Here is a 19,903-nt window from a genome sequence, read left to right as displayed (position 1 = left end):
TGCCCATACTTATCCATGAATCCAAGAAGAAGCACAGATATAAGCAGCCCCAGGGTTTGGCCCAGAAGCCAGCTGATCTACAGGTACTTTCTCTCTCTCCTGTCCTGCTCATCATTTGGCCCTGGGCCCACTTACCGGCTGGCCAGACCCGGGGCTGAAGCAGAAGATGGTGTACTTGCGGATCACCCCGTTGGGCTTGGTTGGGGGGAGCCATGACACAACCACACTGCTAGCGGATGAAGGGACAGCTTTGATGCCAGCGGGAGGACCTGGAACTGAGCAGGGGAAGGTCGGGTCAGTTTAGAGAAAGGAGGGGCAAACAAAGCCTTTGGGAAAGAATGACAGGGTGGGGAGAGCGAGGCAGATCAATCTGGGAGCGCTTCCTGAAGGAGGCATCTCTGAGCTGTGGTTTAAAGGAGGAGGTTCTAGCATGGCAAACAGGTGGTGATTATTAGGGGCTTGTAACAAAGTCTCTGAGATGGAAGCACTGGGAGTGGCCAGTTTCAGAACTGTTTGGCCAGAACCAAGGACTTAAGATACACAAGAAAGAAACAGAACCCATAAGGAATTCATCTTGATCCCAATGACCCTAATCTGATCCCCGCCCCAATGCTCTACTAACAAAGCTTGTACTTAGGCCAGACAAATACACAGGTCACTTTGCTTTTTGACCTGTGAGCTCCTTGAGGCTGGGGACTCTAGAGACTCACAGAGCAGACCTCCTCCCGAGGGTCAAGGGTCAGTGGTCAGCCAGTGGGTGACTGTGTTTCCTTGCCATGTGCTCAGGGCACAGCCCTTGGGGGGCTGGCTAGGCCCTTTCTCTTTTCAGGAGGGAAAGTCTACTTTAGAATTGGCTGAGAAATCCATCCTAAGTGGATCCAATCTGTATGGATTCTGACCTCCCCTTGCTCCCATGTCTGAGCCTGCCTGGCCTGGCTGGGACCCCAGGGCTCTGCCTGGGAGACTGGAAGCATCCTGTTTGCAGCCCACAGTCTCCTTCTTGGTCTTTCCCTTGTATTGTTGTGACTTGTCTTCCCTCCTGGGAGCTTTTATGCTCCTTTGAAGATTGTGATGGTATCCTATTCAACTTATTTTACCTTTCTGAGCCTCAGTTTCCCCATCTATAGGGACATAACAACCACATTAAAGGTCTGTAGTGAGAATTAGTGCTAATTAAAATAAAGCACCTGGCATGGTGCCTAACACATAGAAGACACTCAATAGATTGTAACAACTAGTATTTTTGCATTCCCTCCCCTGACTCTCAGCTTTTAGCACCTACCTCAATTTTTTAAATCTAATAAGTGGTCAACAATTCTAGGTTAAATAAAATAATTAAAAACAGCATCATCATCCATCCGGGGACCTGAACCCAGAAGCTGGCAATCATCCTTAACTCTGCCCTTCCTCACTGCTACAGCCTTGCCATTTACCTCTGCTAGGGGTCTCTGCAGTTTCGGGATGCAAGGGGGTCTATGGATGGCCACTGGGGCAATTTGCAGTGTTCAAATCTTCTCTGTTGTTGCATACTTTCTTTTTCTTATCGGTTACTGAGAGAAATATGTTGAAATCTCCCACTACGATTATAGATTTATCTATTTATCCCTGTAGTGCTGTTGGTTTTTGTTTTATGTGTTTCAAGGTTATTAAGTTCATAAAAATTTAGAACTGTTCTATTTGCCTAGTAAATTAAGTCTTTTACCATAACAAAGTGTCCTTCTAAGAATGATTTTTTTGCCTTAAAGCATACTATGTCTGATATTAATATTCCAGTTTTCTCTTAGTTTTGCATGGTATGTCTATCTTTTTCCATCTTTTCATGCTTAACTTTTCTACACCTTTATGTTTTCGATGTCTCCTATAAACGGCACATATTTGGGTTTTGTTTCATTGCTAGCCAATCTGGCAATCTTTATCTTTTAATTGGAGAATTTAGTCAATTTATCTTTAATGCTATTACTGATATATTTGGGTTTAAATATCCCATCTTACTAAATACTTTCTATTTGTCCCACCGATTGTTTTTTCCTTTGTGCCTTCTTTTTTTGGATTGAGTATTAAAAATACTCTATTTCCCCCTCTCTGTTAGTTTTGCTATAATACAGTCTTTAATTACTTTTAGATTACAATGTGAATCTTTGCCTTACCAAAGTCTAACATTATTAATTGGCACTTTTCTTCTCAGACAATGCAAGGACTTAGAACTTGCATTTACCCTCTCTCAATTTACATGCCATTGTTGTATGTTTTAATTCTGTATATATTTTAGATCCCCCTTCAAGACGATGACATGATCACCATTTTATGCAATCAATATTGATTTCGATTTACCCATATATTCACCGTTAATTGTTCTTCTTTCCTTCCTACATCACTGGGTTTCCACCTGGGATCATTTTCCTTCTAGTGAAAGAATACCCTTTAGTATTTCTTCCAGGAAAGGTAGGCTGATGATAAATTCTCTCAGTTTTTTTTTTTTTTTTTGTCTGAAAATGTCTTTATTTCATCTTAATCTTGAAAAATATTTTTGCTAGGTATAAAAATCACAGGTTGATAACTATTTTTTCACACATACTTTAAATATACCATTGTATTGTTTTCTGGCTTCCATTGTTTCTGATAAGTTAGCTGACAATTTAATTTTTGCTCCTTTAAAGGTAAGTGGTCTTTTTTTCCTCTGGTTGCTTTTAAGATTTTTCTCTTTGTGTTTGTTTTTTTAGCAGCTCTATTATGATAAGCCTAGGTGTGGATTTCTTTAAGTTATTGCCTGTGAGGGTTGTAGAGCTTCGTGCATTTGGGCTTGATGACTTTCACAGCTTTGAAAAGGTTTCAGACATTTTATCTTCTGCTCCATTCCCTTTGTCCTCTTCTTTGGGGTATCTTCTCACATCTTCTATGTCCTTGACATTCAGAATGTGGTCCATGGGTGAGCAGCAGTGTCACCTGGGAGCATGTTAGAAATGCAAAATCTCAGGTTCCACCCTAGATCTACTAAACCAGAATCTGAATTTTAACTTGATCCCCAAGTGATCTGTATGCACAGTAAAGTTGGAAAATCACTGCTCTATATCTCTTATTTGCTCTTTTATTTTCCATTCATTTGTCTTTATAATATCAGAAGATATTATCTTCTGACCTATCTTCCAGTTCACTATTTATCTCTTTGGCTGTGATTAATTTGTTGTTAAACCCATCCAGTGAGTTCTTAATTTCAGTTATTAATAGTTTTTATTTCTAGATTTTCCATTTGATAGCTTCCAATACTCTTAAAATTTCAAATTTCAATTGTTAAGAATCATTATTTTAAAGTCCATATTTGATAAAACCTATGTTTGGAACTCTTGCGGATCTGTTTTGTCTTTTTTTTTTTTTTCTGCTGGCTTTTGTTCACATTGTCACCATTATTTTTAACTGTATGCCAGACACATTATTTGCAAAATTGTTTGTGGAAATAATTTGAGGTCTCAGGTGATGTAATCTTCCTAAAGAGAGAATTCATGTTTGCTTCTGACAGGCACCTGCAACCTGGGGCACTAGCAACCTGAGGTCACCTCAATCTAATTTCTAGGACTGAGATGGTTTGAGGCTGAGCTACTTCTGGTCCACTTTTAATCTTAGAGTTCTGCCCTTCATGGTCTCAACTCAAAGTAGGTGGGGGTGGGGGTGGGGCGAAGGGGATGGGAGGAGGGTTCACCAGACAGACCCACACACCCTAGCAGGCCCTGGCCTCCAATTAATGTCTTTCTAGTACTGCTCAGTTTCTCAGTCACTGCCTCCAGATTCAGCAAATGCCCCCGAGGGCAAGAGCTGTTCCAAATACCAGGCTCACCTCCTGGGCCTCCACTCTCCCTTGGATCCTGGCCCAGTAACTCTTTACTTTCCTGCCAGCTCTCTGATGCCTTGAAGCAAGTATTAAAAAATATTTTATTCATATTTCCTAGTGTCCCAGCAAGGAGGAGAGTGGGTTTGAGTTACCGAGTCTACCATTCCTGGAAGTGGAACTCCTCTGATATGTTTCCCTAAACATGTCCCTCCTCCTCCCTTCATCCTCACTGCTGCTGAACTAGCACACACCTTCCTCTTCTCTGTCTAGATGCCCACAGGTTCTAAGAGGCCTCTCTGACCCAAGTCCTTATCTCCCCATCCCCTTCCTGCGATCAATCCTCCGTGCTTCTACAAGAGTTACCGTCCTGACACGCGGCTCTAGTTCAAGCCTCTTCCTCAGTTAAAGACCTTTAAAGTGGTCTAAAATCCAACCCAACTTTGCCCTCCGAGGCCATGTAGCTAGGTCTGGTATTCACAGGGAAGAGAAGCGGTAGGCAAGAGGTTTTGTAGCTCATGAACTGAGTGCAGCCAAGCCAGCCTGAAACCAGGCTCAGACTGAGAGATCTGGACTTAAGAAACGAGCTTGAATTGATATGTTTGCATTTTATCTTTTTACGTATCTTGCCTTTCTCTAAATTTTCTGGTAATTTTTTTCCCTTGGCAAAATGCAAATTCCTGAGGGGGAGTGGTAGCGGTGGGTACGGAGTCACAGAGTCTTCAGATTAGGGTATCTGTCCCATGGCGCAGCTGGAATTGGAATGTGGGTCTGTCTGCTTTCCAAGTCAGCTGAGTAACAACCGTAATGACCACCACCTACAAATGGGAGAATCTGGTGGAGCTGGAGCAGCGCGGCTGGGGCGGGCTTGGCTGTCCACCTACCCCTCTGCTATCATTCCTTCCTATTCCTTGCACACAGAGTCTCACTCCTGCTTGGGTCACCCATGCTCCTCCACCCTTCAGAGAAAGCTGTCTCCATCACCTACACCAGGGGATTTATCAGGCTTAGAGTAAGTCTAAGCATGATAATTCCATTCTCCTTTCAGTGACTAGCTTCGCTAGAGGCATATTGCCCCACTGTGGCCAATGGGAAATGAGCATAAACCTGTTGAGGGGATTTCTGGGAAAGGTTTCTTTTACTCCCAAGAGAAGCCCATAGGAAGAGACTGCTTCTCTCATCCTGAACTCTGTCTTGTCTGGCGTGATGCCTGGAGCTGCAGCCATCTTGAAATCATGGGAGGAACAGCTGACAGGCTGAGGATGGCAGAGCAGAAAGATGGGAACCACTGAGTTAACCAACCCTGGAGCTGCCCTACTCAACACTTCTTGTTATATATGATAATAAACATGCTTATTGCTAAAATCAACCAAAGGCTTCCTAACCGATACAAGTGGTATGATGGAAAGTATAGAGGCTAGGGAGGCAAGAAAGCCTCGATTTGCCACCCATTAGCTTTGTGACCTTCAGCAAGTTGCTTTAGTTCTCTAGGGCTCCATTTTCTCATCTCTAAAATGGAAAGAATACCTAGCCCATAGGGCTATTGGAAGGTTAAATCATGCTTATGATGGCACGTCACACACATGTCAAGTTATGACCACTGTTCTGGATGAGACCTCATCTGACAGCAGGCTCCTTTTAGCTTAGGCTTCCCTCCAGGGCACCTGCGTCCATCAGAAGCAGTCATTTCATTGCCAGCTCTTGGCAGGTATAAAGCAACTACCATTTGCTAGCACTTGACATTTTAGAAAGGATTCTATAGCTATGTTGTTTCTTACAACGTCTAGAAGAGGCACTGTCCCCATTTTATCATGAGGAAACTGAGGGTCAGAAGGTTAAGTGACTTGCCAAGAAGTGGCAGGGCTGGGGCATGCACAGTTGCTGTGTTTACCAGTGTCCCTTCCACTCGGTGAAGCTGCTGACTTAGGACATGGCCCCTGCCTGTGCGTGTCCCTGTGTGTGGCTCCGTAGGCAGCTCAAGGGTAGGGGGTCGACAGCTCCTTGTAGGGAGGCATGGTGCTCCTAGACCGTTGGATACCCTTGTGGGGTCTCGCCTTGGTCAGTTAAACATGTGTAGGTGCTTACAACTCAGGCCTTGCATCAGAACAGGACACAAAAAGTCTGGAGGTCTGGGTGGTTAATTTCTAGAGGCCAAGAAGGTGCCAGTGTGTGTGTGTGTGTGTGTGTGTGTGTGTGTGTGTGTGTGTGTGTGTGTGTGTGTGTGTGTGTGTGTGTGTGTGTGTCCTTGAGGCCCTGAAAGGGGCCAGGCACTGAGCACCGTCTCCGTTCGGTCTCCGCACAAGACCAGGTGGCTCTGCCTGGAGCTGTCCTAGGAAACCTCGATGGGGGGATTAATGACGGGAAAAGTAGGGCGGGCAGGTTGGTAAATATTTAATTGCTCAGAGCTTAAGTGGGAGAGGGGGATGATCTGATGGAAAGGGAGGGGCTTAGGGAGAGTAAGGAGCATTTAATCTGAGCGGGTCCGGTCACCAAGTCACCAAGCGCGGGGCTGCACTGGGAACATCTCCATCATCACTTTAGATCCGCTCCTTTTAACTCCTCTCACCCCTCCAGCTCCTGCTGCTAAACTGTCTGGGTAGGACCTAGACTGTGGGTCTCTGTATCCTTTGAAAAAACCGAGGCTGCGTGGGAAGGAAGCCATGATGGCAACCATGGCTACCGTTTATGAAGCGCCCGCTGTGTGCAAGGCACTTAACATCAACCGACTCTTCTGATGATATAGCGCCTGGCTCGGAAGGGTTAGAAGCAACTCAGTGATGGGGTTGGGGGGCGGTGAGGAAGGAAGTGGAAGAGGAGCTGGGAGCTGTGCACGGTCACACACAGCACCTCCTGGACGCGGCAAGGCCCCTGGAGGTGTGCAGCTCCAGCTCAGGCAGGAAGTCTGGCCCTTCTCCCACCCTGATCCCTCCTGGGCTGACTCAGCTCCCAGCCTCCCGCATCTGACTCCGTCACTCTCCCCTTGCGGTCTGGCTCCTTATCTCTGTTTTCTTCCAGTTCTGCCCCCATGGAGAAGGGCTTTGACATCACAGCTCCAAGTGGAAGCACATCCCATTCCCTCCCTGAGAGCCCCCTGCACACCGGAGTCCAGGGCCTGGCCCATGCTGGGGCCTCTGTGGGGTGATCGCCGGGTCCCTAGCCTAGGATATGTGGGGTGATGCTCCTGTTACCCCCAACCCCCACCGTCTGTATCCAGAGGACAGCAGGCTGAACCCTGCAGGGGAGCAGATGCCATAAAGTATGCTCCTGGGGTAGGGGGACAGGCTTTATCTGGCCTCTGACCCAGTGCTGCAGGGGTGGGGGGTTACGGTGGCTCGTGAGGTTATGCTCGAGTCCCGGTGCACCTCACCCCGACTTACGGTAAGCTGTGTTCTCCCCAAGCAGTGTTCTCCCCAGTGTCCTCAGAGTCACCCTTCAGCGAACCAGAGGGACAGGACGAAGGACGGGGCTCTGCTCTCACCCCTCTCCTTGCGGGAGCAGCGGGGCGGCTCGAGGGCAGTGCCCGGCACAGGCCCTGGGAGCTGCCGCGCGGTCCGAGGCCAGGCCGGGGCCGGAGGAACGCACTCACCGTCCTCCTTGGTCTGGATGTAGAGCACGCTGCTGCGCACGCCGTCCCCGGCCTGGGTGTAGGCCAGCACCTGCACGCTGTAGTTGGTGAACTTCTCCATGCCTCGCAGCTCCACGCGCTCCCGCGCGGTGGTGACGTTCTGCATCGCGCCCCACTCTGCCGGACACGAGCAGCCCTTGAGTGCGGCCCAGGCCGGCCAGGCCACCGTCCCCCGGCCGCCGCCCCTCCGCCAGGCTGGGCTCGCGGCCGGCCTGCTCCACTGGGCTCAGACCTTGACTCCATGCTGGTGGCGACTAGGGGGACCCTCCACCTCAAGTTCATGGGTGCGGATTTGGGGCACTGCTCCCGGACCACATTTCTCCCCAAGTGGCCCAACCAGGGTGAGCGACAAACGCCAGCCGGGCCTTGGCCCCTAGTCAACCTTGCACCAAATTCAGCTTGATACTCTCCCTATAGGATAGTCCCATCTCTCTATCTCTCCAAGCCACGTTTCCCTGTCCTCCACCCAAACCTCTCTCCATGTGAGGGACCCCAGGAGTGACTTGGACCTGGAGGGGAGCCTGGACCAGGCGGCCAGTCCGCAGCTGTTCCTCTTGGCTGCCCGGCACCTTCTTGGGCTCTTGGCTCTCCCGAGGCAGTGGATCCTCGGGGGATGACAGGCTGAGGATGCCTCCCCTGCACCTGACCACTCCTGGACCAGCACCCTGAACTCCCGAGAGGATAAGGGGTCAATCCCCGTTACCTTCTCCCCACCACTGAGGACACCCTCCCTGCAAAGAACCCGCACAGAGAACGCGGGCGAGGCTGGTGGAAGGGCCAAGCCTTCCTCGGGCTCAGCGAGGACCTGTCATCCTGGCTCTGCCAAGGAACGTGCTGTAGACTCTGAAGAAGGGCTTAGGGAGAGGGCCCCATGGGATGGCCAGGGCCTTAGGAGGAGGAAAGAGACAGACTCCTGAGCTCACAGCCCTCCCCCTGGGACTACTGGCTTTTCAGAAAACAGCCCCAGACACCAGCTTGTAGAAGACAAGTGCCGGCAAACCTACCCTGGCGCCTCTCAGGGACCCGGCGCAGGCCAAGGCCCGGCAGAGGGCCCGGCCAGGGGTAGGCAGCAGTCGGCCAGATTCCAGAGGGTGAGGACGCCAGGCCCAGCCTGAGGGGACTCCAGGTCGGTGCAGGGGAACCTCAGAGGCCTGAGTGGTGGGACCTTCCTTTTTGGGAAGGTTAGAAACCAGGGTGGACCTGTCCAGAACTAGAGACAGAGAAAGACCCAGGAAGAGGGCAGCATGACCATCAATCCACGTTGCCTTTGGAGACTAGAGAGGCTAAAGCCTTCCTCACCTGAGGGCTGAGTGGGGACCCACAGGCTTAGAAAAGTGGAAGCAAATTCTGGAAAACGAGGCCCCATCCCTGGCTCCGCACAGATATGTGAGGCCATCTCATCGTATAAGGCCTTGGGAGACCTTCAGCTCTCTGTGTTTTGGGAGGAGATGATGGGGGTGTGGCAGGGAGAGACAACTACTGTCAGCAGGGCTTCTGGGCAGAGCAGAATCCAGGTCGGGAAGGGGAGGGCAGCTGCCACGGAGGGATGACCATGAGCTGGAGTCCCAGGTCCTCCAGGAGAGAAGGGAGGAGCCAGGGAACAAGTGGCAAAAGGCTGAGGCTCTGGGGAGGCAAACTCGTTTCCGTAGTTTGGGATGCTGGGCCTCGGGCTTGCAAGACTGCAGACTTCCTGGTCACTGCAAGGGCTCTGTTACACCAGTGGGCAGGCTCTTGGTGTGTCTGGGGCTACACAAGCCTGTCTGGACTGCTGCATCCCAGGGGAAGGCAGGCACCCGAAGGGTCGGGCCATTGTCTTGTTTTTTCTCCTTCTGCCATTCCTACCCCCAGCTCCGCCGTGCACCCTTCTCCAGGCCCTGGGCCGCTCATCTGCACACACCACATGCCTCACTGCCCGTCTGGCTGAGGGGTGGCTCTCCCTGTGTTCTGGTGGCTCTCCCTGTGCTCCCTCCTCTTGCCCCTTCAGGCCTAGGCGGTGATGGCTTTCTGCTTCTGCTAATCCCAGGGGCCCCATCCTTCCTCCAGACTCCTTGGAAAGGAGCGCCTTTATTAAAGTCTCCTCAATTGCCCTGTTTGAGCGTGCCACCTCTCCCCTGACTGACATGGCCACAAAGTCCTAATATCAACACATTCCATCAGAAAAGCAAATGTGCCTGTCTCACCCCTCAAATCACCGCCCAACATACTGCTGTCCAGGAGCAGCTGGTGTCCGTCCCCACCAAGGAGATGACTATGTGTACCCCACCCACCCTGGCCCCGGCTCTGACCCTGGGATGACAGGTATGGAGGAGGGGCTGGGCTTCCACTCGACATCCCACGGAAGATGCTCAACTCTTAGTATGGATCTCCACCGACCCCGTGCCTCTCGCTCCACGAGCCGGCCACCACTCCCAGCAGACTCACCCCCATCAACGTAGAGTGACCAGAAGATGACCCGATAGCCTTTGAGGACTCCGTTGAGGGTGCTGCGTGGAGGTTCTGACCAGGAGATGACGGCCACGTCGGAAGTTATAGACAGGGCTCGGACATTCTCGGGGGGCTGGCTGGGCACTGCCGGGGCGGGGGGAGAGTTGAAAGGCCTGGTTAGGAAGGTACAGGACACGTCCATGCGCAGGCGGGGCCCTGCTGGCCAGCCAGAGGAACTTTGGGTTACACAAGTGGGAGGCCCTCCTGATTCAATGAGTCGCAAGAGGTTTGGGCTGGTGACCGGGAAGTCAACCCAGTCTCCTTTCCTGGAGATTTGGGTGAATAGAGATCCTTACAGCTTGGTTCCTGGGCTCTGGGTGGCACGTTCCTGGTTCTGGGTAAACGCTGGGGGAAGAAGGTCAGATGACCTCCAGGCATGAGCCCCTGGGGATTCACCAGTAGGCACCACAGCCCAGGGAGTCCACGTCCGCTGAACGTAACAGAACCTGGAAGACCAAGCCAGCGCTGGAGGGATCTGCAACTGATGCTCTTATCTGATGGCTGCCAGCCCTCGGTGTCACCTGAGCTCGGGGTCTGAACCAAGGCCCGGCTCTGGGGACCCTTGTGTCCTCATACCAAGCTGAAGGGAAGGAAAAGAAGGAAAGAGGATTTCAAGCAACCCTGGGGCAAGGGGAGAAGAGGCTCCGCAGACACCTTTAGGACCTCTAGGATCATTACATTTTTGTCCCTTGTCCCTGCATCTGAAGACACCAAAATGCCTTGGGTGATGGAAAACACTCTCTAAGACCAACTTGGGTGGTCTGCCCTGCCTTTAACCCTCTCCATCTGAGACCTACCTTTGAGCTTAACCTAAGTCCCACCCCCTGTGGGCGGCCCTGCTGCATGATGATGTTGAGAGACAGTGGTGACACCAGGCCGCAAAGAGCCACGTTGGCAAGTGACAACTTTGATGGCACTTCCACTGGCTTCTGAGGAGCTGGGGGCAAAGGGAAAGGCCACGTCTGCTTTGCTCTGAGTGGGAGAAAGGAGGCACAGGCTGGATGGAAGGTAATTAGATCCCATTGCCCCACAAGAGGCAACTCTAATTTTTATGAGCATTTAAATGATAATACATCATCCTAACGATCCTCTTTGAGAATGATTATTGTTTCATATTACTTAGGTGTAAAAATATAAGCACCATGTAATTAGGGACCCAGTGTCATAAACTAATACAGATCGCCCGTTCGAACAAAATGAAGGTAATATAATTATGGAAGAGACACTATTGCTAAAGCAGGGGTCCTTGAATACCCCAGGAGGAGTGCTAATATTGCAAGGAAACGATCAGGATCTGACAGGCTAACGAGGGCCTTAATTAAGTATGAAAAACTGCTGAGCAAATGCTGCTGGCAACTTTCATCCCCTTCTCCTCCTTTGTTTGCAAAATGACTCCACAGTCCACGCTGATCTCTCCCTGTTGGTAATCCCAGCACCCACCCCCCACTGCAGCCCCCCAAAGCAAGGGAGGTGGGGCTCTGATGGAGGCCAAAGGTGGGCCTGGCCTGGCTGTTTTCTGGGATGGCCCCAGTGGGCGGAGTTTAGTGTTTGGTCAGGTGTGCCAGGTGGTCTTGGGGCAGCTGTTCCCCCTGGACATGACTTCCCTGAGCATCCTGCATCCACGTCCCTTGGTCTTGCATCCAGCCCTGCCCCCAAGCAACAGGGTAACAATAGGGTGAAGTAGAAAGAGGACGGGATTCAGGGTCAGGCCTGGATTTTGACCTGGACTCTTCTTCATTAGATGGGCAACTCTGGACAGGTTCTTAACCTCCGTGAGCCTTGGCTCCTTTTATGGGTAATGACCTGGCTGTTAAGGCTGTGGTTCTCACAGGTGCTCCCTACACCAGCGGCAACAGCGTCACCTGGGAATTTATTAGAAATGCCCGTTTTTGGCCCCCACCTCAGACCTGCTGAAGCACAACTCTGGGGGAGGGTCCAGCAATCTGTTTACAGCCCTCTGATGTGCGCTCAGGTTTGAGAACCACTGTGTCAGAGCACTGCTTGGGATTGGTACTGATGGTACTAAGAGGCGACAAGCTGATCTTCCTCAATCCAGCCAGGCCCGTGGCCAGCATCATGGAAGGGAGTGCGCTGATGGGGGGCTGGTGAGGCTTCGGGATGGTGGAGGGGCTCGGGGAGCTGGTGGCAGTGTAGCTCAGGTGCTTCTCTGTACCTCTCTGCATTCTATGCACCTTTCTGTGTTCTGTGTTCTCCCTTTTTCCCAGGGGCCCAGTGCTCTGGGGCTACTGACACCTGCTCCCTCTCAAAGCCTAGCTTGTGCCCCAGAGCAACTAAATGGAAATCTCTGGGGATGAAGCATCAGGATGTTTAAAAGTCCCCAGATAATTCCAACTTGTAGCCAAAGTTAAGAACCACTGGTACGAGCTAATCTACTCTCAGGGGTTTCTGACCTGATGCATCCTCCCTCCCAAGGGTGTCTGCATTTTCAGAGAGAATGAGGCAGGGAGAGGGCATTGCTTAACAAAAGGATGGAATGCTTAACAAAATGGTGGAATGCTGGGTATCCTGATGGCCATGGGGTGATGGCTTTATGTTACTGGGGCAGTCAGTTCCCGCCCTCTGCTGGGGGCAGGCTCAGACTTAGTGACAGGTTTTAATCTCACATCCTGGTTTTAGGGAGGAGCAGCAAGACGGAAGCTCTGTTTAATCTGCTCTTTGGGGGGCTGTGACCAGCCCGGCTCTATCTCTGGGGAGCATCAAGGGTCACATCTCCTCTCCCTTCCTGGCACAGGCTCAGGTACCAGCTGGGTCTTCTCTGTGCCTGGAGAGCAGGCAGGCTCCTGCTGCCTTCTAACCCTCTCCCCCGAGAAACCGGGCCCCTTAATTCACTCATCAGACTTGGAGTGCTCTCCAGTCCTCAAAGAATTCAGTTTTAAAAATCGGGCCCTAAATCCTCTGTCCATGGACCTTGGGATATCGTAACTCCACAGTCTCATCTCAGGTCCCTAAAACAGATGGTGGACAGATTCCAGCCCAGAAGTACAAAGGTAACGTGGCTCCTGCCCTTTTTCCAACCTGGAGGATGTAAGGGAGGAGAAACAGGACCCAGAGTGCAGAGGAAAGAGCTTGGGGACAAAGACGGGTGAGGGGCCAGAATGAGGAAGAAGGAAAAGGCAGAGGGAGAAGAATGGACGGAGAGTCAGACAGGTGCACAGACAGGCGCTCAGACAGGCCAATAGATCAATAGAGAGACCGATGGGCAGAGCATTAGCAAGCGATGGATAGAGAGCCAGCCAATGGATGGAGAGGTCCGGAGTGCTAAATGGACCAAGCATCCATCAAGGAGCCAATGGGTGAGAGGAGATGGAGGGATCCAGGGAGCCTGTGTGGACCACAGGACCACGACGGGGCTCAGGAGCAGGGGAGGGCCCCGAGCCCTCCCTGGCAGCCCTGGCTCTGCCCACACCTGAGATCTGTACCCACTCGCTATCCTCTACTGGTGCCCTCACCATCCTCCAGAGTGGTGGCATTGATCTCGCTGGATGAGGGCCCCGTGCCAGCCCGATTGAAGGCCTGGACCACCACCCCATATTGGGCGAACTTCTTGAGGTTGTCCAGGGTGTAGACCTCGCTGTCTCCAGTGGCCTTCATCTCCACGATGCTGTACTGCCCATTGCTGCCAGGGCTGTTCTCTCTGTAGCCGATCTGGTAGCCCCGGATGACGCCGTTCTGCAGTTCCTTCTTGGGTGCCTGTGAGTATGGGGTGGGGTGGGGAGGAGACAGACACAGTGACATTCTTAGAGGATGCTCTTTTTTTAAAAAATAAATTTATTTATTTATTATTTATTTTTGGCTGCATTGGGTCTTTGTTGCTGTGCGTGGGCTTTCTCTAGTTGCGGCGAGTGGGGGCTACTCTTCGTTGCGGTGCACGGGCTTCTCAATGCGGTGGCTTCTCTTGTTGCGGAGCAGGGCTCTAGGTGCGCAGGCTAAGTAGTTGTGGCGCATGGGCTTAGTTGCTCCGTGGCATGTAGGATCTTCCCGGACCAGGGCTCGAACCTGTGTCCCCTGCATTGGCAGGCGGATTCTTAACCACTGCGCCACCAGGGAAGCCCTGAGAGGATGCTCTTAAAACCAAAGTCAGATCATGTCACTCCCTTGCTTCCAAGCCTTCAAAGGCTCCCATCTCACCCAGAGTTAAGGCCAAAGTCCTTACAATGGCTACAAAACTCTACGTGATCTGACCCCACCCCCATGCCTCTTGGACCCGTCTCCCCTCCCCCATGCTTCCTATGCTCCTGCACACACCTCTTTGCTGTTCACACCAGGCACATTTCCATCCAAGGGAACACTCTTTCCTTGGTTATCTACACGGCTCGCCTCCTCAACATTGTGGTGTCCTTGCTGAAATGCTGCCTTCTTAATGAGGCCTTCCTTAAGCTCTTCGTGTAAGATTGCTCCCTGCCTTCTGTCTAGTGCTCCTTACATTTCTTCCTGGTTTTATTTTTCTCCATGGCAGTAGTGTCATCTGACATTCTATATAGTTTACTTATGTCTTTGACTATCTGTCCCCATTGGGAGGTAAGTGCCGTGGGGATGAGGAGTGTTATCTATTTTGTTCTCAGTGTCTAGAATGGTGCCTGGCATGTAATAGGCCTTCAATACATATTTATTGAATAAATGAATGGGTGAATGAATGAATGAATAGGGATATCATTTGGTATGGGCTCAGGGGCCCGGGAGAAATGCAACAGCAGACAAAACGTAACCAGATGGAGAGGGAGGTAGGTAATTAGTTTGAATAAAAAGAGAGAGTCCCAAGATACCACTTCACACCCACCAGAATGGCTATTATCAAAAAATGAAAAATCACACACACACAGAAAAATCAGAACTGTTGGTGAGGACGTGGAGAAATTGGAACCCCTGTGCATTGCTGGTGGGAATGTAAAATGGTGCAGCTGCTGTGGAAAGCGGTTTGGCAGTTCCTCGAAAAGTTAAACATAGAATTACCCTATGATCCAGCAATTCCACTTCTGAGTATATACACAGAAGAACTGAACGTAGGGATTTGAAGAGGTATTTCTACACCCATATGCATAGCTGCATTCTTCACAACAGCCAAAAGGTGGCAGCAACCCAAGCGTGCACAGATAAATGAATGGATAAACAGAATGTGGTCTATACATGCAATGGAATATTATTCAGCCTTAAAAAAGAATGCAATTCTGATATATGCTACAGCACAGATGAACCTTGAAAATATGTTAAGTAAAATAAGCCAGACACAAAAGGACAAATATTGTTTGATGCTTCTCTGAGGTACCTAGAATACGCAAATTTAGAGACACAGAAAGTAGAATAGAGGTTACCAGGGGCTGAGGATGGCTGGGTGGGGAGTTAGTGTTTAATGGGCACAGAGTTTCTGTTTGGGATCATGAAAAAATTCTGGAGATGGACAGTGGTGATGGTTGCTCAATATTGTAAATGTACTTAACGCCACTGACTTCTAACACATGAACATGGTTAAAATGTTCAGTCTTAATGTAAATACAATGCTATGTATATTTTACCACAAGTTAAAAAAAAAAGAGTCCTTGACTTTGATGTAGGCCCAGCTCCTCTTGGAGCTGGATTGCCCTTGACATCCTGGCCAACGGCTGGGGTGTGTTGAGAGCTGAGGCCTGAAGCCAGCTCCTGGATGGAGGGACAGAGATGGGCGAGGACAGACCGGTGACAAGGGGGCACTTCGGAGCTCTGCCTGGGCCGGCTGGAATGAAGGGCTGATCCCAGCTGGCCAGGCAAAGGGAGAAAACTCCACTGGCATCAGCCTGGAGGGTGGAAAACATACTCTCACCCCCAGCTTGAACCCCAATACACAACCAGCCATGCACATAGGTGTTCTGAGAGAGAACACATCAACAGGTAAACACTCACCAACACAGACATTCTCACATATGATCACACACACACACACACACACACACTGGATCCCAATATATCCCTTCACATCCAGACCCATCAAAGCAAACATCCCAATCCACACCTACCCATGGCCAGAAACATTTAGACCCACAAATAGAAACTGGCTCCTTTAATGAGGGGGCCTGCCCATCTATATACTCAGAGAGAGCACACACCCCAGTGCATATAAAAACAGCTTGAATCAGGGTTTTAAAGACAATGCAGTTAAATTAAAAGCCCACCTTTTATTGTACTAAAAAACAGTGTGATCAGAGACAATTAAGTTAGTAAAACAGCCCATTTTTTAAAATTCAATGAATGTTTTAAATGAACTGCATTTTTAAGCTCACTGTTAATGCAATAAAATGAAGTTTTTAATTTAACATAATTGTTTGGAACTCATTAACTAGGTGTGCGTGTATTTAATGGACTTGACTTTTTGTTAATGCCTGAATAATGTTTCTCTCTGTACTTGGGCAGTCCTGTTTGCTAGTTTGTAAGGGGGCAAATTTCTGAATTTGGGTTCATATCTACACACTCACACATTCAGACAGACATCTATTATAGACACAAATATATCTGCAAGGTGCCCTTGTTTTCGCACTGACATATACTCTCCTATTACATACCCATGTCCGTATTGAAACACACTGATATATATACATCAGTACACAATGACACATATGCCTACATACACAGAGCCGCCTACACCATGATATACACCTGTATATGTGTGATATACACAGTACCACGTCACCTTCATTCACATCAAAATATACTGGCAGAGGCCTTGGATAGGCATTCACGCATACCCTGCTACATACATATAGATATTCACATATTTTTATAAATCTTGACACATGTTCCCTCCCTCCCTTCTTCCCTCCCTCCCTCTCTCTCCTCTCTCCCCATATGGCCCCACCTCCCCCCAAACAGGCACACTCAGGATTTAAATCAATCTTAACAATATTTCTCTGAAGCATTAAGAAATCAATAGGGCCGATTGCAAATTTATGTCATAAAGCAGTAGTGATCCATCTCGTGGAAAGAGTCTTAAAATGAAGTGACTTATCTTTCAAGTGAATCTTTATTTTTCATTAATCTGTGTCTTGGTGTTAAAAAAAAAAATCCCCTGAGAAGTCAGCCCCAAATTTATTGACGGGCTCGTTCATTCTGAAGTTCTAACATTCTAATCAATTTTATTTTTCATTATGAGACTTTGGAGAAATAAATCTGATTCTAAATTTTTATCAACCTCCAGGTCGGAGCTTTGTAGCCAAATGTCTCAGTGGTTTACATACTTATTCAGCCCTGCCCCACCTCCAGGCTTCCTTGGAGTATTCTCAGGAAATGGGTGCAGAGTCAGGATGCAGACAAGACTTGGGGACTAGACTCCAGGCTTTACCCCCAGTTTCTGAGAGAAGCCCTGGCACCCATATCTGAACGTGGAGGGAACTATGGCTCTGGAGGTATCTGCTAGGAGGGCTGGTACCCGGGGAGGACCAACTTCCCAGCCTCTGTCCCACCTTTATCCTGGTCATTTCTCTGGGGAGGGAAGGAACCAGGCTCTGCTGCCTTGTGTGTGTGTATGTGTGTATGTATGTGTATGTTCGTGTGTGTCGTGTGTGTGTACATGCCCAGGCATGTAGTCTTTTTAGGAAAAATATTACTAGGCCCTTCTGAATCTCCTATTCTTGAGTCTGCCTTTTTGAAGGGCCCAGAAGGAGGACTAAAGCACCTGGACTTTTCCCACCAGGAGTTCAAGTCAGAAGATGACCTTGGACTTTGACCCCAGATGTAGATGAGGCAGCCCCCCCAAGCCCCACTGTTGAGATGGGAGCGATCCAAGAAGAAGAACATGGATGGGACTCAGAAAGCTCTCTGTTCCTGACCGCCACACAGTGGGCTCTGGTGAGGAGACTGGGCAGGGCCTCCAGACTCTGTGCACTGAAGTTCTGCACCTGTCACGACTTGAATGACCATGGAAGTCACCTTGCATCTCTATACCGTGGCCTCCTCTGATGAATGCGGATAAAAATAGTTCTTCTGTCCACTCCACAGGAATAGAGGGTCAGATAAATTAGTGCAAGAAAATACTCAAACACTGGAAAATGCGGTGCAACAGGAAGCCATCAAGGATGGGCAGCCCTTCTGTGCCCATGGCAGGGATGTGGCAATGGGGCCAGAGTTACCCAGGAAAGCATTTCTTGGTCCTGCTCAAGGTTATTCTGATCTGTTTCTCTGCCCAGCTGTGGAATTGCCTCGAAGACTTCCCCTCAGTGACAGTCTTCAGATACCCTCTAGATTTACAAGTTTCTTCCCCTTAGAAACGGCTACAGCACCTACTGGTTTGTTTTCTCTGCAGCTCCCCTCCCCCAGAGCTGGGGAGGGCAGTTATTTTTTAATCCTGATTTTATAGAGGAGGAAATCAAGACCTGAAAAGACTAAGCTCCCTGTTCAACGCTTTACCATGAGAATATAGGGGGTGGCTTCACCCTACCTCCCAGCTCTAGCCACAGGGCCAAGATGAGGGTGAGACTCTGTCGTTTCATCTCCCATAATCCACAGGGCCCCTTTGAAATTTACACATAATCAATTCTAACTCCAGACTTATTACAACATGCGGGCTGTGTAGGACAGACCAGCATGGTGGAAGAACCATCTTCCCTCCTTGGCACTGACAATTCTTCATCCCACCCCAGGCATGGGCCTCCATAAGAGAGTCAGGGTGGAGGAGGGAGTGGGGATTGGTGAGGGAACCAGCCCCTTTATCCTCCTCTCTTTCTACACCTCCAACCTCATGGATTTAGCAATAAACAGGGTTGGGCACTGTAAGAGACCAGAGACTAGCTAGTCTGTTGGGGTTTCATTTGTAGATTGAGAGCAGAAGAAAGGAGGTATTTCAGAGGAAATTGCCTTTGAATTTACTTACCTTCCAGGTCACTTGGATGCTCTGTGAGGTCACTGGCTGCAAGGTTACATCCATGGGGGGCCCATCAGGAGCTGGGGGGTGGTGGGGAGAAACAACATTATGAGTCAAGTCTTGGAAGAAAAGAGTCCTATCTTACTCCCATCCTTGAGCTGGAGGACTGCTGGGGAGAAAGGAAAAGCTCGTCTACAAAAGCAGAGAACCTTTGTTTGAGTCCTTCTGAAATGATCATAGGGTTTAAATTTCCCCTTCATTCTCCGTAATTTGCTGAAAATATAGCAAACAATGACTATGAAATACTACTCCACATCCAGCAGGCTGGCAAATATTTTTTAAAAGTTTGATAGTACAAAGTTCAAAGATATGAAGTGGCAGGAACTCTTGTACACTGATCATGCGAGAGCAAGTTGGTACAAAACTTTGGAAAACATTTTGGCATTTTTTTGGTTAAAGGTAGAAGTTTGTCCATCTGATGACTGTAACTCTACAACTGCTTATATCCCTTGGGGGGAATGAAAACACACAAATGATACAGCTGTACTGATGACATGAAGCTCACAAAAGAATATCAATCAAAACAAGGAAGACAGAGAGAATATATGAAGTATGATTTCATGCATATATTCTATTAGAAAGTAGGCAAAACTAAACTGCATGGGTTATGTGTACATACATTGTGGTGACAGTATAAAAAAGGAAAGAAAGGAAGTTGGGATACTGGTTACTTCAGGGGGAGAGGTTATAATTGAGAAAGGGCATATGGAGGACCTCTGGTAAGTGGTAATGAGTGTTGGTTACACTAGTTTTTCTTTATTATTATTTGTAAAACTGAACATGTATGTTATATGTACTTTTTGTATTAATTTATATTTTGCGATGACAGGTAAGAGAAAATACAGCAAGGAAAATCTTGTTTAAACTTTCAGGAAAACTTCCTGACAAAAATCACAGGAGATAATCCAGGGCACTAGCACCCCTATCCTTTGCAGATCTGGCATATCTGTCCTTTCCAGACAGGCTGCGGCCAGGTGAGTGGGGGCAGGACCATGGACAGCTCCCGAAAGCATTGCCTCGAGAACCCCATCTGGAAAAGGTCAGACGGAAGAATCTCCAATGATCCAGA

The 19,903-nt window shown here is 49.2% G+C and overlaps 1 protein-coding gene across 1 annotated transcript in view; it reads right to left on the bottom strand.

The window, feature by feature from the left end:
- DSCAML1 (DS cell adhesion molecule like 1) overlaps positions 1 to 19,903 on the bottom strand; it is a 352,019-nt gene that overhangs the window by 21,798 nt on the left and 310,318 nt on the right. The window contains exons 16-20 of the mRNA XM_068555005.1: positions 18,784 to 18,854; positions 13,400 to 13,640; positions 9,867 to 10,013; positions 7,407 to 7,562; positions 136 to 275 (exon numbers count right to left, since the gene is read on the bottom strand). Of these exons, the coding sequence (XP_068411106.1) occupies positions 136 to 275; positions 7,407 to 7,562; positions 9,867 to 10,013; positions 13,400 to 13,640; positions 18,784 to 18,854 (755 nt within the window). The remainder of the gene's footprint in view (positions 1 to 135; positions 276 to 7,406; positions 7,563 to 9,866; positions 10,014 to 13,399; positions 13,641 to 18,783; positions 18,855 to 19,903) is intronic.

Source organism: Eschrichtius robustus, chromosome 11 (genome assembly GCF_028021215.1).
Source record: "Eschrichtius robustus isolate mEscRob2 chromosome 11, mEscRob2.pri, whole genome shotgun sequence".
In the NCBI taxonomy this organism is placed as follows: Eukaryota; Metazoa; Chordata; class Mammalia; order Artiodactyla; family Eschrichtiidae; genus Eschrichtius; species Eschrichtius robustus.
The sequence above is the reverse complement of the archived record's forward strand: the minus strand, read 5'-3'. Positions and strand labels throughout refer to the sequence as shown.